Source organism: Pangasianodon hypophthalmus, chromosome 11, assembly GCF_027358585.1.
Source record: "Pangasianodon hypophthalmus isolate fPanHyp1 chromosome 11, fPanHyp1.pri, whole genome shotgun sequence".
In the NCBI taxonomy this organism is placed as follows: domain Eukaryota; kingdom Metazoa; phylum Chordata; class Actinopteri; order Siluriformes; family Pangasiidae; genus Pangasianodon; species Pangasianodon hypophthalmus.
In genome coordinates this window covers 6,964,983-6,979,541 of record NC_069720.1, presented here as the reverse complement: position 1 = coordinate 6,979,541, position 14,559 = coordinate 6,964,983, and the positions used below count along the sequence as shown (strand labels likewise).

Below are 14,559 nucleotides of genomic sequence, written 5' to 3'. Positions count from 1 at the left end.
TGTATGTATCTCTTTGGGTGGATACTATCTATGTATGTATCTCTCTGTCTCTCTCTCCATCTCTGGATGGAGTCTATCTATCTATCTATCTCTTTGGGTGGATACTATGTATTTATGTTTGTATGTCTCCCTCTATCTATCTCTATGGATGCATTCTAAGGATATATGTATGTATGTACGTAGAGGCATATACGTATCTATCTATCTATCTATCTATCTATATCTGTATGCATGTATAAAAACTTTGAGAAGCATGCATTAAACATTAATCTCCACTTTCTCTGAGACTCTTCCAGTCTTTTGTTCTCCTGAGCGACTGCACGCGACTCCACGTCTGTAGGTGGCGCTGTGGCGGAAACACAGCAGCTTAAAACACGAACGAGCGCGCGGCAAAACCCGTAACGGAATCCCTCGGGAATTGAATTAATGTACTTTAGTAAAGCTGGTTAAAGAACAATAAGCTTATAAATACAGGGTTTGTGTCACTGTTTGTTATAAACGCGCTTTTTAGACGGACACTAATTCGCGACTTTCTAAGTGACCTCAGACTTTCTCTGTGTTTATGTGCGCCTCGGCTCAGACCCGTGTTTGTTGCTAGTTAAACCAAAACACGCAGGATTACAGCAGCAGCTGATTTTTTTTTTTTTTTTTTTGCGCACTTGTATTCCGACAAAGCCTCTCCTCTCGCGCTAAGATTGACTAGCGTTTCATACTCTCGCGCAGCTTGCTGATTGGACAGTTCTCTATCCCGCGCAGGAGGCGGGAGTCTAATAGCCAATCCTGGATCAGGAGGCGGGGCTTGTCAGAATGCAGATAGGAAACGGACTTTTCACTAGGAAACGGTTAAAACGTAAACAGTGGGTCAGGTCGCTAACGGCAGCTAAGCTAAAGCAAACGCTTATTTTGTTTACATGTGTATTTTTAAGTTAAAAGTTTGAGAAACGTAACTCTTTTAACCCATTACCATAGAAGACTTGAACTAGGTTAGTTTGAGCTACAGTTTGGTGTTAGCATCTTGTATCTAATTGTTGGGATAAATTAGCTTGCCGTTAGCTACTTGCTTATAGCGGGCTGTGGATAACTCTATATAAAAGTGAGATTTTGATCCGATTCTATTCCTTAAACCCGTGATCATTTTAAACTTTAGGTAATTTTATGGTCTTGTTCAATTTATAGAGCCAATTAAACGCTAGCTAGCTAAATAAAAGATGTGCCAGTGACCATTACTGCTAACAGCTCGTCGCTTTTTTTCTTATGATGCTGAATAACGTTAGTTCTGAGGCGTTTGTTTAACAAGCTTTGAGGTAAATTATTATTTTCAAGTAAGCAGTATATTAAGGCACTCTACAATGGAGAGCTATGAGGAGTTTATCCAAAGACAAGCCATCCACATACGGAGTAATGTCAGTGAAGAGTCTGAAGCAGAAATCAGCCAGTCATCGATGATTAGATTTCACGGCTTGCCCATTCTGCCTCCTCTGGTAAGAGTTCTGTACATTTATACTGCCTTCAGTTATTGTAAGTACAATTTACCGACAAAAAAGTTGCACAAGAATGTTCCTTCAACTTGGAATTACAATTAAGTGGTTTAGAAATATTTATCACCTCAAGATTTACTGTTTCATCATGCCAGAGAAAAGAACAGATGTCCTTTAGTGATGAATAGTAGGAATAAGATTTTATTTACCAGGGATTGGTATTCCCCTAAACACAACTTTCCAGTAGTCACCGATTAAGTCCACTGTTAAGTACACTGGCTTACAATCTGTGGCATTTTTACAATGGTCCACAAGTTCCCAGCCCTGGTCCTGTCTGGGAGTCTGGTCCGGGAGTCTATCTTGGTCCCTCCTGGGAGTTTGTCCAGGGAGTCTGTCCTGGTCCCTCCGGGGAGTCTGTCCGGGGAGTCTGTCCCGGTCCCTCCTGGGAGTTTGTCCGGGGAGTCTGTCCGGGAGTCTGTCCCGGTCCCTCCAGGGAGTCTGTCCGGGGAGTCTGTCCCGGAACCTGGTGTTTTCCTGCTCTAACACACACACTGAAAATCAGACAGGATTTTACATAGCTGATTACTTGAGTCAGATGTGTTGGGAGCATTTTTTAAATATTTTTTTATTGCCAACCAAATCAGTTTTTTTTTCCATTGAATTCTGACACAGATAGGATATTGTTCCATATGTGTGATCAGATACAGACCACATTTAAATGTAATTCTAAATATTTGATTCTCTGGTTATTTGACTCTCATCAGGATAGCTACAGAAACCTGACTGTCTACAAGGAACATTTTCAGGCCATTGCAGAGCAAGGAAGTAGTCCTGGCTCCAATGCCAATGTAAAAGTAAAGGCAAAATAAAAAGCGGCTAAAGACCACAATAACAGCAATGCAAACAGGAGAAATACTTGTCCTTTCTACTGATGCTGCCAGTCAAAAGTGGCTCTTTTCAGCCTAGCACATTTTGGCAGAGGAGTGATGTAAACACGGGAATCAGATATGGGTTAGGGTTTGCGTAGATCTGTGTCACAATATTGGAACTGTCCATTAGGTACAATGTAAATGCAGCCTAAAATGTGTAGGATGGGGGGCACTCCAGGACGATGGCTGGGAACTTGTGAGGAAGGTACTAAAATAAGTAAGTCTATCTAACCAGACTCTAATGATTAGCAGTGCACTTGAGCTTGAAGACTGTGCAGTTAACATCACAGGTGGGAAATAGTTTAGTTCAAATAGCACTTGAACGCAGCACTATTTACCACTTGCAAAGTCATAACTAACTAACTAAGAATTTTTTATATTCACGTGCTTATCTAGATGTGCATAATGTAACCATCGGTTAGAGATACAATCAAATGTCTATACTGTAATCAGTCATTATTAAAAGTTATTATTAGAAAATTAAAGTAAAAAGCTAAAAAAATGCTGCAATCAAATCTGTTTTCAAAGCTCTCACATAATCATGATTTGTGTGCAGCTTTTGGAAAATGACTGATATGTAATTACAATAATTCTGAAAGCACATGAAGGCATCATTTTCTGTGCATTCTATGAATGCTGGAAACTGAACATGACTTAAAGTGTTTGTTTTTCAGCTGAACAAAGATCAGAAGGAAGAAATGCAAAGCCTGAGAGAAGCAGCCTCTAATCTTACAAATAAGAGGAAAACATCGTCACTGTCTCGGGTGTCTTATGTACAGGCCATACTAGAGAGTGTTCAGGTAATACATACATCACAGAATGCCAATTTAAGATGTCAGCTTGTTACGTTTTCAATTATTTACAGTCTTTTATGCTTTCTTCCTTTGATTTAGCTGCGAAAAGTTCCAACCATTGACGAGTTTAAGGATGAGACAGGACCAGAAAATCCATTAAACACTAAATGCCAAAGTATCACTTGCATCCCTGGAGATAAAAATGAGTATAATACAGCTACTGAAAGCCATTGGAATTCATCCTCCTTAACTCTCACTCAACAAATGCCTAGTGAGAAAATGGCAGTAATGGAAAGTCACCCTCTGACATCTACAGCTTGCGATGGTCGTACAGCTTTAAGCCTTAGACCTTTTGAAGGAGAAGATTCTTTAGAGAGCAGCCACACAACTGTTCTGTTTGGAGGTCTTCCTGTGTTTGGTCACAGGCTGGAGCAAGCTGTTGAGATGAACACAGGTTATGGATTTGATTCTTCCTCACTATCTTATTCAGAGAAACATTCTCATATAAATGCTAGCCACCAAGGGCTGTCATCTGGATATGTGACGAATGAAACCTCTGACATCACCCCTAGCTGGGTTAACAGAACCCAGAACATCAGAAAAGATCCAGAGGGCAGACATTCGTATGGCGGAGAAGTTATATTAAATTCCTCAAACCTGTCTAATAGGACTGGTGACATCATCAGCCATACTCCAGTAGATGGAGAGGTCCTAGAGGAGGAGTATGTAGTCTTGAACAATGCACAGATCGATGAGGTTACAGAGCCAGTAAATTTAGCAGTAGAGCCAGAGCTGGCCGAAGGACCTTACCGCATGAGTCTGCAGAATCTTTTGAAGAAATCTCAAGAGCACCGGCGGCGTCAGCGCCTCCTGCGTAACCAGACAAAGGCTTTGAAAGCCAGTGAAGCCGGACGTGCCAATGAACATAGTCTCTCTGATAAGGAAAATGAGGGATGGCTGCCAGGGGACACTGGGAAAACTGAGGTCAAGGGAACCAGTGAGAACCAGGGGGAGGATCATTTAGCAGATCAAGATCCACAGACACACAAACAAGGTGGAGAGAGAGAGAGTGTAGAGCCTTGTGAAGTTGTCTGCCAAGACAGAGATTGCCTTAATCTCACTTCAGCCTCAAACAGCACGGGGTGTACAAATGGAAAATCATCAGCTTTCTCAAACCGTCCAAATATAGCTGTCAGTTCCACTCAATCCACTTCAGCAAAATCTCTATATCAGTCCAAGGGCAAGAAAATGGGCAGCATGCTGCCAAGACCTTGTCTAACAGGAAATAAAAAATTTAAGAATGTCCCAACTCCCAAGTTTTGCTTAAGCCCAGTGCACAGTAAAAAAGGCAGTGCTGTGTCTGCCTCAGTCAGAAAGCCCCTGGTCAAGACGCCTGTCTGTGTAGAAGAAAAAACAAGGCCAAATCCATGTGGGCAGAGCAAAAGCAGAGCTGTGAGTCTCCTGCCAGGGACTGAGGGAGGCGTGCCTTTGTGCAAGAGCATGGATCAGGCCAAACAGATCGCTCAGCTGGAGCTTAACCTGTCAAGCCTTAAAGTTCTAATCTCCGATCTGGAGTCTACACTCGCAGAGTCACAGGCACACAATCCCACAGAGGCAGCCAACAACCCCCAGCAAACCCTGCTTTCAAAGCATGAAAGCGCCTATCTGCCTGCTAGTGACGGAAAGTCTCCGTGTGTGGTTACTTTTAGTGAGACTGTGCAGCAGAAAGTCCTAGCTAAGGATTATGGGATACAGCCAGGGAATAAACAGCATGAGCCGCCACAACGTGTCACCTCTCTGGTGCAGAAAATGAGGGTGCCGGAGGCGTTCTGCACTATCAATGGTTCAAAGCAGCTCTCTGAGAGGACTGCTGTCCTTACAAATGCCAACAATCAGCTTGAAGAGAGGAAGAATGCCTCTGGCGACAAAAAGAAAACATCTGAAAACATGGAAGACTCCCTAAATGGCGCATCTCTTAATCGGTCATATGATGTGGACACGCCCTCAGGACTGTGGGCCCAGTCCGGGCTCAGAGGGAAGCAGCTGACCCCAGAGCTGGGTGGGCAAGAGGGGGTGTCACGTGCCAAACGCAGGCTGCAAATGAACATTGTGGACGGAAACACGTTGGGCCAACCGAGCGATGAGGAGCGACCTCAGTCCAGTACACCTAAAGGTGAGAGCCGCTGGTTTGAAAACTAAAAACATAAAACTAATCAAACATTTCTGAACACCCTATGTCACTGATCACTGATCACTGATTACGCACGTGTATGACAAAATATGTTTAGATGATGTTTGAACTGAGTCTAATCTATAGGCTTAACTCCTTTACCCTCCATTGCACTTACTTTTTTTCTTATTTATTTGCAATTTTCTACCTTTTTTGTTTTGTGGCACTAGTAGTGTGTAAAGCTACAGCATGTAGGATTTTTTGTTAGAAACGAAGGAAAAAAGTGAGTCATGGGAGGATGGTAAACAAATGTGGGGGGGAAAAAACTCTAAAACATGATATTTTTGAGCTCCTCTGAGTCACCATGGCAATCCTGTAATTCACAGTCAGAGGTGTGAGGTTTGAATTGGTTTTCGAATGCACACATCATATACCAGCTCAGATGAGTCCTATGTCACCAATCCCAAAAGAAGTAAGCCAGAGGCTTGCGAAATTCCCAGATCTTACACCCAGCAGCTTTAAACTGCAATAAGACATAAGAACTTTGCAGTATATAAGAGAAAAAATGTAATCGCTTTGTAGCATAATGCTTTGATTTTGGCTGTTTTTAAAATTCAGGAAAGATTCTGTCTCTAACTCCATGATGGTTTTCATAGCAATGCAATTCCTTTCTTTAAACCACATTGTTAACGCAAATTAGGCATATTTTGTCAGAGTGGCTTTATGATCCTTTTAAGAGGATAATTCTTGATAAACCCCCTCGCTGTAACAATGATGGTGAGATAATAGTCTTGTCTCACTTGTGATGCCTGTTAAGTACCCTGCAAGAAGTTGTGCATAATGATTTTGCCTTAAGTGCTGCTGCAGCGATTAGTTGATCTGTCATGATTAGAATGAACCATTATTAAAGAAATGATGTAGACTAACTGAGAGCTTATGCTGTATATGTCATCAGCGATGCAGAGACCTATGCAGGAGCTACAGCTAAGGGATGAGCATGGCACTCAGGTCAAAGCTCTGATGGAGGAGCAGCGCAGACAACAGCACGAGCTGCTGCAGGTGAGAAATGCAACACAACACATTACACTAGACAATTACTCCTGTTCCGCATTACCACAGAATCCAGTGCAACAGGTTGTAGCACTGAACTAAACTAGAAGAAAGTACAGTCAAGCAGCCAGTGTAGGTGGGAATATGGAAAAACTGGAGGAATCTAAAATAGTATAATAATTTAATAGTCCCCCTTTTTTAAAAAGTGTTTCAAAATTGCTAAATTATTAAGGTTAGATGATTGCTTAATAATTATAGAACTCCTATGAACCTTATTATATGACCAGTCAGCATAAGCGGGTGTAAACACACACACACACACACACACACACACACACACAGAGCATGTTTTCAACCAGTTGGATTGTGATCAATTAAACAATAAATGACTTCCGATTTTAAAAAGTGTACATGGATTGCATGACCCTATGAGTGAGACACGGTAAAATCAACCTGTCTGTAAGAGCAAGCAGCAGCAGTGCGAAATTGTGTGGAGTGGCTGCATGCAGGATTTAAAAAACACTCCGGCACAGATTTTTGTGTCCAACACTTGAATGACAATAAATGCACTTTTGTTAGCCCAATTACAATACCTCAAAGTGACTTGCAGGAATGTTACGTTCAACAAAAATAATAAAACATATTATTTATGCTTTTTTTGCAGCATAGGTTCAGGTGTAACATACAAAGTATGCTGATAATATTTTGATACTACTGTAGTCTGATCAAAGAGTCAGTCCAGGTAAAGGATGCATGACATGCATTATATGGCCAAAGGTTTGTGGACACCTGACCAATAACACTCATGTGCCTTTTAAAATTCCATTCCAGATTTAGTCCTTCTTTGCTGTTATAATAAGCTCCACTCTTCTGGGAAGGCTTTCCACTAGATTTAAGAGTGTGGCTGTGGTAATTTGTGATCATTTAGCCACAAGAGCATTAGTGAAGTCAGGCACTGATGTTGGGCGAGGAGGCCTGGGTGTTCAGCGTGTCTGAGGTCAGGGCTCGGTGCAGGCCACTAGTATTCTTCCACTCCAAACTTGGCAAACTGTGTCTTAATGGAGCTCACTTTGTGCACAGGGACATTGTCATACTGGAACAGCTTTGAGCCCCTTAGTTCCAGTAAAGGGAAATCTTCACTGGATGCTACAGGCCCACATATGGGTGTGACGGTCAGGTGTCCACGTACTTTTGGCCATACGGTGTATCATTTCAGAACGTTTTACAATGTTAAGGAATGTTTGGCTATATTTTAAGCCCTTCTGTGAGGCACTTCCAGATATCCCATTAACCTTTATTCCCCTTACTCTCCCCTGGTGGAATGGCAAACCTCCTTCATCCTGATTGACTGCAACAAAATATAACAATGCAACTTGTATAAAAAGCCTTAAAAACGCAGTCTGAATTGTCATAAGAGGTTTGTGTAAAAGTTGAATTAAATCCCTAGAAGGAGGCTTGGTTTATGTCTGTGTTTCTTTTATTCAAGGACGCTCACGTTGGCTTCCATTTCTCCTTCAGTTTGCTCTGTAGGCCGTGTCCTTGTACCATTAATTCCATGCTGTAATTTATGCATCTAACAGGCCTTTAATGAACTTGGGCTGCTGTTGTAATGGATCCTGGCATCTCTCTCTCTCTCTCTCTCTCTCTCTCTCTCTCTCTCTCTCTCTGTGGGTGTGTCAGGTCAGAGAGGAGAAACCCAGCCCCCCAGCCTTGTTGTGGGAATTGACACAGAAAATGAGAGGATTATTTTGTTTAATTGATGAGCATCTGAGCTTAAGTGCTGATCCCTCAGTGCCCTGTTGCTCATGTCTTTAGTAAGGTGTCTGATAATGCCACCCATGTTCCCCATTAATATTTTTGCCTAAGTTACTGTCCTTCATTTACCCCATTTCATCTCAATCCATTCCCTAATTTTTCTCATATGTCCTCTTTTGGTCCCACACTCCTCTCTTCATCCATTATCTCTCACAGCCTCTTTTAGCCTTTGTCCATCCATTCATCCATTTTTTCTCTCTCTCTTTTTCAGTCTCTGGCGATGAAGTACCAGTTTCTCCGGAGCGTGTCCTTCCCATGTCCCAGCTCAGGATCACGTCTGGAGGACATGACAACCTCCTGTCTCTCCTCCTCCCCTGTTTCTGTGGGGCTGGGCTCTTCTTCCCATCAACATGAACTCACGCTGTCTGAACTGAGTGCTCTGTCAGACTCGTTGCATATTTCACAGGTGCCTTCCACTGCATTGCCAATAATGTATAAACTGATTCACATGAAGGTTAATGCTGGTAATGTTAATGTGGATTAGTCCTAGTGGTGTTGCTGGGTTACATTCTTCTGCTTCTTCTTCTTTTTTCCCCTCCTAATGGCTTGTGTCTTGTGCCTTGTGCCTGTGCTCTTTTAGTCCTGTCTTCCTCTATGTTATCGCCCCCTGGTGGCAGCAGCTGTGAAAGGCTACCTGACACGCAGGCTTCTTCGTACAGAGAGAGTAACTCAGCTCATCAGAACCATAAAGGTGACAAATGTGCCTTTCCATATTTCTTCCTTAGACCATTAATTCATTGTTATGATGATATGTTTTTTCCAGCAATGATTTTAAAGAACTTCAAACACTGTCTGAGTCTTTATTGTAATAACAGTCGGGCAAATACCTATGAGATTAGACACTGAAACCAGCATTGATGGCATCTTGTCAGTGGAAATGAACTAAAAATAGTGTGACAGATATAACATAGTACTGGGCTCATATTCGTCAAGCCTCTCAGAATTACAGAAGAACTGTGCTAAAAGTGTTCTTATGACTAAAATTACTCACAGCACAGAGTAAGACATGGGACTTGCATTATCAAGTGACTTAAAATTACTTCCAGCATTTTTTAGAAGAGTGTCACGCAGTGCTTGTCCTGATGTTCTCCAACTGAGTATCCACAGATATTTTATACTGTTAATAATAGAGTTTTTGTGTTAATGTCAATAATAAGCATAATAACTACTTAGTTTTTTGTTGTCTCATGGTGTTTAGAGGAGAAATTACATATGGGGAAAAAACCCTAGAAATTAATATTACAAGTCTAACATTTAAATAAGAAAAATAAAAGGTACGTGACCACTTTGTGTGTATGACTGTGAAAGCAAGAGATTTCTGCTATTACACTCATTATCTTTAAAATCTTCCTGAGTCACATACACTGGTCACCGAACCTTATGTCTCTAAGTCAGTATTTTGCATTGATAAATCTCCCATTGCAGTTTGCTGTGTCATTATTAAGGCTGTATTTGGGTAATCCTCATACACAGGACACTCAGCTGTTCCTCCAGGGCTTTCAGCCTCCCACGCCAGGCAGAGAGTACGGCAACAAACAGGACAGAGTCCTACAAGAGAGAGTCTCACTACAGGTAACCACACTCTCTCACGTGCCAAGGTTTTCCTAATTCTGAATGAATTCTTTATATGTATCCTAACAGTTAAAAATAGCTACACCAGTCAGCCATAACATTTAAAACTACTGACAGGTGACATGATTAACGTTGATTATCTCATTACAGTTGCACTTGTTAAGGGGTGGGATATATTAGGCTATATTAGGCAGCAAGTGAACAGTCAGAGTTGTTGGGTTGGAAGGAGGAAAAATGGGCAAGCGTAAGGATCTGAGCGACTCTGACACGGGCCAAATTGTAATGGCTAGATGACTGGGTGAGAGCATCTCTAAAATGGCAGGTCTTGTGGGATCCTCCCAGTATGCAGTGGTTAGTACCTACTGAGTGGTCCAAGGAAGAATAACTGGTTAAACAGTGACAGGGTCATGGGAGCCCAAGGCTCACTGATGCGCGTGGGGAGCGAAGGCTAGCCTGTCTAGTCCGATCCCACAGAAGATAGAAGTCATAACACACAGTGCGTTGCAGTGTATCGCAGTTTGCTGCGTATGGGGCTACGTAGCCGCAGACCGGTCAGAGTGCTCATGCTGACCCATCCACCTCTGAAAATGCCTACAGTGGGCACGTGAGCATCGGAACTGGACCAGTGGAGCAATGAAAGAAGGTGGCCTGTCTGATGTATCACGTTTTCTTTTACATCATGTGGACAAATGGGTGCATGCGTCGCTTACCTGGGGAAAAGATGGCACCAGGATGCACTATGGGGAAGAAGGCAAGCCAGCGGAGGCAGTGTGATGCTCTGGGCAATGTTCTGCTGGGAAACATTGGGTCCTGGCATTCATGTGGATGTTACTTTGACACGCACCACCTACCTAAACATTGTTGCAGACCAAGTACACCCCTTCATGGCAATAGTGTTGCCTAACGGCAGTGGCCTCTTTCAGCAGGATAATGCGCCCTGCCACACTGTAAAAATTGTTCAAGAATGATTTAAGGAACATGACAAAGGGTTCTTGGTGTTGACTTGGCCTCCAGATTCCCCAGATGTCAATCTGATTGAGCATCTGTGGGATGTGCTGGACAAACAAGTCTGATCCATGGAGGCCCCACCTTGCAACTTACAGGACTTAAAGGATCTGCTGCTAACGTCTTGGTGCCAGATTCCACAGCACACCTTCAGAGGTCTTGTGGAGTCCATGCCTCGACGGGTCAGGGCTGTTTTGGCAGTACAAGGGGTACCTACACAATATTAGACAGGTGGTTTTAATGTTATGGCTGATTGGTGTTTGTGTGTATGTTGCATGTAATCTAAAACAAATGTATGTAAATATGAGGAGCAGCACTTAGTGTTACCAAAATAACAAGAAACTTTTGTGTTCTGTCACCTTGTCTGTGGTTATTTCAGTCTCATCAAAATGCATTCTGCCTGTCCTTATTGACCAAATTGTGAGAAAAAGATTTTGTTTCCTGCAATGTTGTGTCAAAAGTGTGCATAGGATTATTTTTCTATTTACAGATAACCCACCCTTTTAAAGCAAATTTAATTTGAATTGGTCTTACCCTAAGCCTATTTTTTAAATGGACGCAAGTTAGGTTTTAATATCTTCTCATATCTCTCTGTTATCTCTCTATTACAGTTGCGCTCAGCGCGTTATGAGCTGCATGACCTCTTCTTCAGTGTGTGTCCTGCAGAGCGCATGCAGGTGATCAGCTGGGACCGACAGCTGACCAGAGAGAGAGAGCTCAGACGTAAGGTAATGTTCGCATCATGATCTTAGCTTCAGGACTGCACCCAGGTTTAAAAACAGTTCTTGCACTCAACTGAACGTAGCAGACACTTTACATTAGAAGCTGTCGGTGCAAATGGCCGTGGTTCTGGAGTACAGAATAAGACATAAACCTATCAGTCTAACAGTCTCCTCATTTTAAATCACTCAATAACTCTCTGGCTTTGCTCTTGTGTATTTTGTCGTATTGACTGTGGATGTGCTCTATGCCAATACCATCTGAAAGTGTCAAGCTGACAGCAAGCCTCAGGACATTCAGTTATCAACTGTATGCCTGCTGGCATTTTATAAGGTTTTGATTAGCTTTGTATGGTTTTTATACCTAAAATGTTGATCAGAGTGAATAATTCAAGGTTCATGTGTAGTCAAGGTAATAATTTCATGATAATCGGACTTGCAACCTGAAGGTGAACCTGAAGGTTGTGGGTTCGAGTCTCAGGTACGGCAGGGATTGTAGGTGGGGGGAGTGAATGACCAGCGCTCTCTCCCACCCTCAATACCACGACTGAGGTGAGACCCTTGAGCAAGGCACCGAACCCCCAACTGCTCCCCGGGCGCCGCAGCAAAAAAGGCTGCCCACTGCTCCGGGTGTGTGTTCACGGTGTGTGTGTGTTCACTACTGTGTGTGTGCACTTGGATGGGTTAAATGCAGAGCACAAATTCCGAGTATGGGTCACCATACTTGGCCACAAGTCACTTCACTTCACTTCACTTCACTTCACTTCACTCAGTGTCAATGCTTGGTAGTGGTTTTAAGTTTTACACACAGGAAAGTCTTCAGGTTTCTCTGTAGCATGACTTGGGTACCCTTTTTTTTTTTTTTTGGTCTTATAAACTTCAAGCGGTTGGTGAAGGAACATATTGCTGCTATAACATAAGTGATTACGGAACTAACAGACTTTCCACATTAACTGTAACTATTAACATCTAAAAAGTACATTATATAGTTTATCACTAAATTAAAAATTGTAATCACTGGCTGGCAAACTGCTGTGATATAAGAGAAATAAAACAGTTTGGGACATGCTGTTATTAGAAAATAATATGTATAATCAGCTTCGTGTTTGACCGCATCACACAACCCTGTCTTTGATTATTTCCTTATAATAGCTTCCCCAGTCTTATTTTATCCTTTACCATTTATTACTCACTCCAGTGGTTTTAGATGAACAGTAGATGATGAGTAACAAACACTAGGCCAAATAAAGTCTTATCAGGACAGGATTAAATTTACGTGGGTTCCTGGGGTAATTTTCTATTTTACAGGTGCTCCTCTGTGATTTTATTTCTGTCTGGATTGGCCATATCAATGTTTTTCTTGGGCCTCCTCTGAGAAAATTACAGGCTGAATTACCTACTGTTTTTCGTCTAGCTCAGCAGTCGTCTGATAATTTTAGGCCCGTCTGGATGCACATGTCCACGATTTTCTATGCAGATGTCACCTTGCTGGGAAAAAAAAAATTATGTTTGACTGGTGCTACTTTCAGTGTGTCTCAGATATTAAACATTTCCCAAGTCATGAAACAAAAAATGGATTTTTTCTTGTATACTTTGTGATTTCCTCCTGTGGTAATTTTATTGCTGTCTGGATGTGAAATTTCTATCACTGAGGAGGCGTGTAAAAAAATTTATTACTGACGTCCCCCTGATAAACTAATCCAATCTGAATAGCGCTGTGTGCACACTAGTACAAACACAGTGAGGCTGCATAAGACTGGCTATTGTAAACAGGCTTGTAGGGACTAGCATAGGTTAAAGGCTTTCAGTATCAATCTGCAACTACTCTGGCATTACATTAATGGCTAGAAAGTCCAGGACATGTTCCAGGAATTTACACCCACTCAATGATTAATTGAAAGGTAAATGACTGTATGCATGAATGTTGAAGAATTGGTGAACCTTTTGTGCAATGACTGAATGTTACATTGCGTAAAATTAGAAGAATGTGTTTCCTTTTCCAGGAGAGTACTGAGCTGCAGGGCAGAAGGAAAGGTTCTCTGTCTGCTGCCACCAGGAAAGCCCTGGAGAGGAAGAGGACAATGATGTGAGTGCTTTTCTGTAGATTTACTGTTTTCATCATGTTTCATCCGTACAACTGAAAATCTGTGTAACCAGCCATTGAAGATCTAATAAACTCGCACTGTGGTTCCAGAAACTAGCGCACGTTCATGCAGCCTAACTTATTTCATGGTATTTTCACTCTTGGCTTGAATACTTGGGTCTGTACCCAAGGTCCTGGTGCTGGAGCAACAGTGAACTAAGTGGTTTCTTCCAAACAGAACGATTTGTTTTTAAGAAATCTTTGAAAGGACAGCACAAGGGACACTGGGCGAGGATCTGGTTTCAGTACTCAACAGACCAAATATAACAAGTTCTCATAAGTCTCCTTAGTTTCTGCAGGCCCTCAGGCCGATTTCTCCTGAGGAAAGCTGATGTAACTTCTTCGCTGGTGTTGCTGTTGTCAGGTTACAGAAGAAAGCAGCAGAAAGGACAAAGCCGGCAGTGGGTGCCGAGGAAAGATGGACGTTTGTGCCAAACCCACGCAGAGTTCCAAAGAAGACTACTCCGTTACGGCGCAGGTGAAGAGCTTACACTTCTGCTGCACATACAGACGCCAACACAGCATGGGGCCTTGCTAGAATATCACCATGTCATGTTTAATGACACAATGCCTTTATTTATTTTTTTAAAGTTAGGTGTCAAAATTTGGAAAGTTTCCTATTTATTCATCTTGCCAAGTTTATTGTGAAATGTGGGAAAATACACTTGCAAATTGACAGGCTGTTGTTAGTTAATGTATTTTTTTTTTACTGTCAGCTATATGTTGACTTGCTTCGTAACTTATTTTGTGTTCACTTTCTAATAAATGATTGTGATAACAGGTTCCGCTGCAGTTCTTAAATATCAAGGTAAATCGTTATCTGTAGCAAATTAATGTACAAGGAAATGAAAATGTTCAATCAAAAAAAAAAAAAACAAGAACAC

The 14,559-nt window shown here is 42.0% G+C and overlaps 1 protein-coding gene across 1 annotated transcript; it reads left to right on the top strand.

The window, feature by feature from the left end:
* Window positions 1-338: 338 nt before the first annotated feature.
* si:ch73-100l22.3 (centriolar coiled-coil protein of 110 kDa) lies at window positions 339-14,455 on the top strand. Its single transcript, XM_026930692.3, has 10 exons — window positions 339-1,481; window positions 3,082-3,207; window positions 3,301-5,374; window positions 6,327-6,430; window positions 8,448-8,642; window positions 8,817-8,927; window positions 9,710-9,808; window positions 11,425-11,541; window positions 13,536-13,618; window positions 14,040-14,455. The coding sequence occupies exons 1-10, from the start codon at window positions 1,350-1,352 to the stop codon at window positions 14,155-14,157; spliced, it is 3,159 nt and encodes a 1,052-aa protein (XP_026786493.3). The 5' UTR covers window positions 339-1,349; the 3' UTR covers window positions 14,158-14,455.
* The last annotated feature ends 104 nt before the right edge of the window (window positions 14,456-14,559 follow it).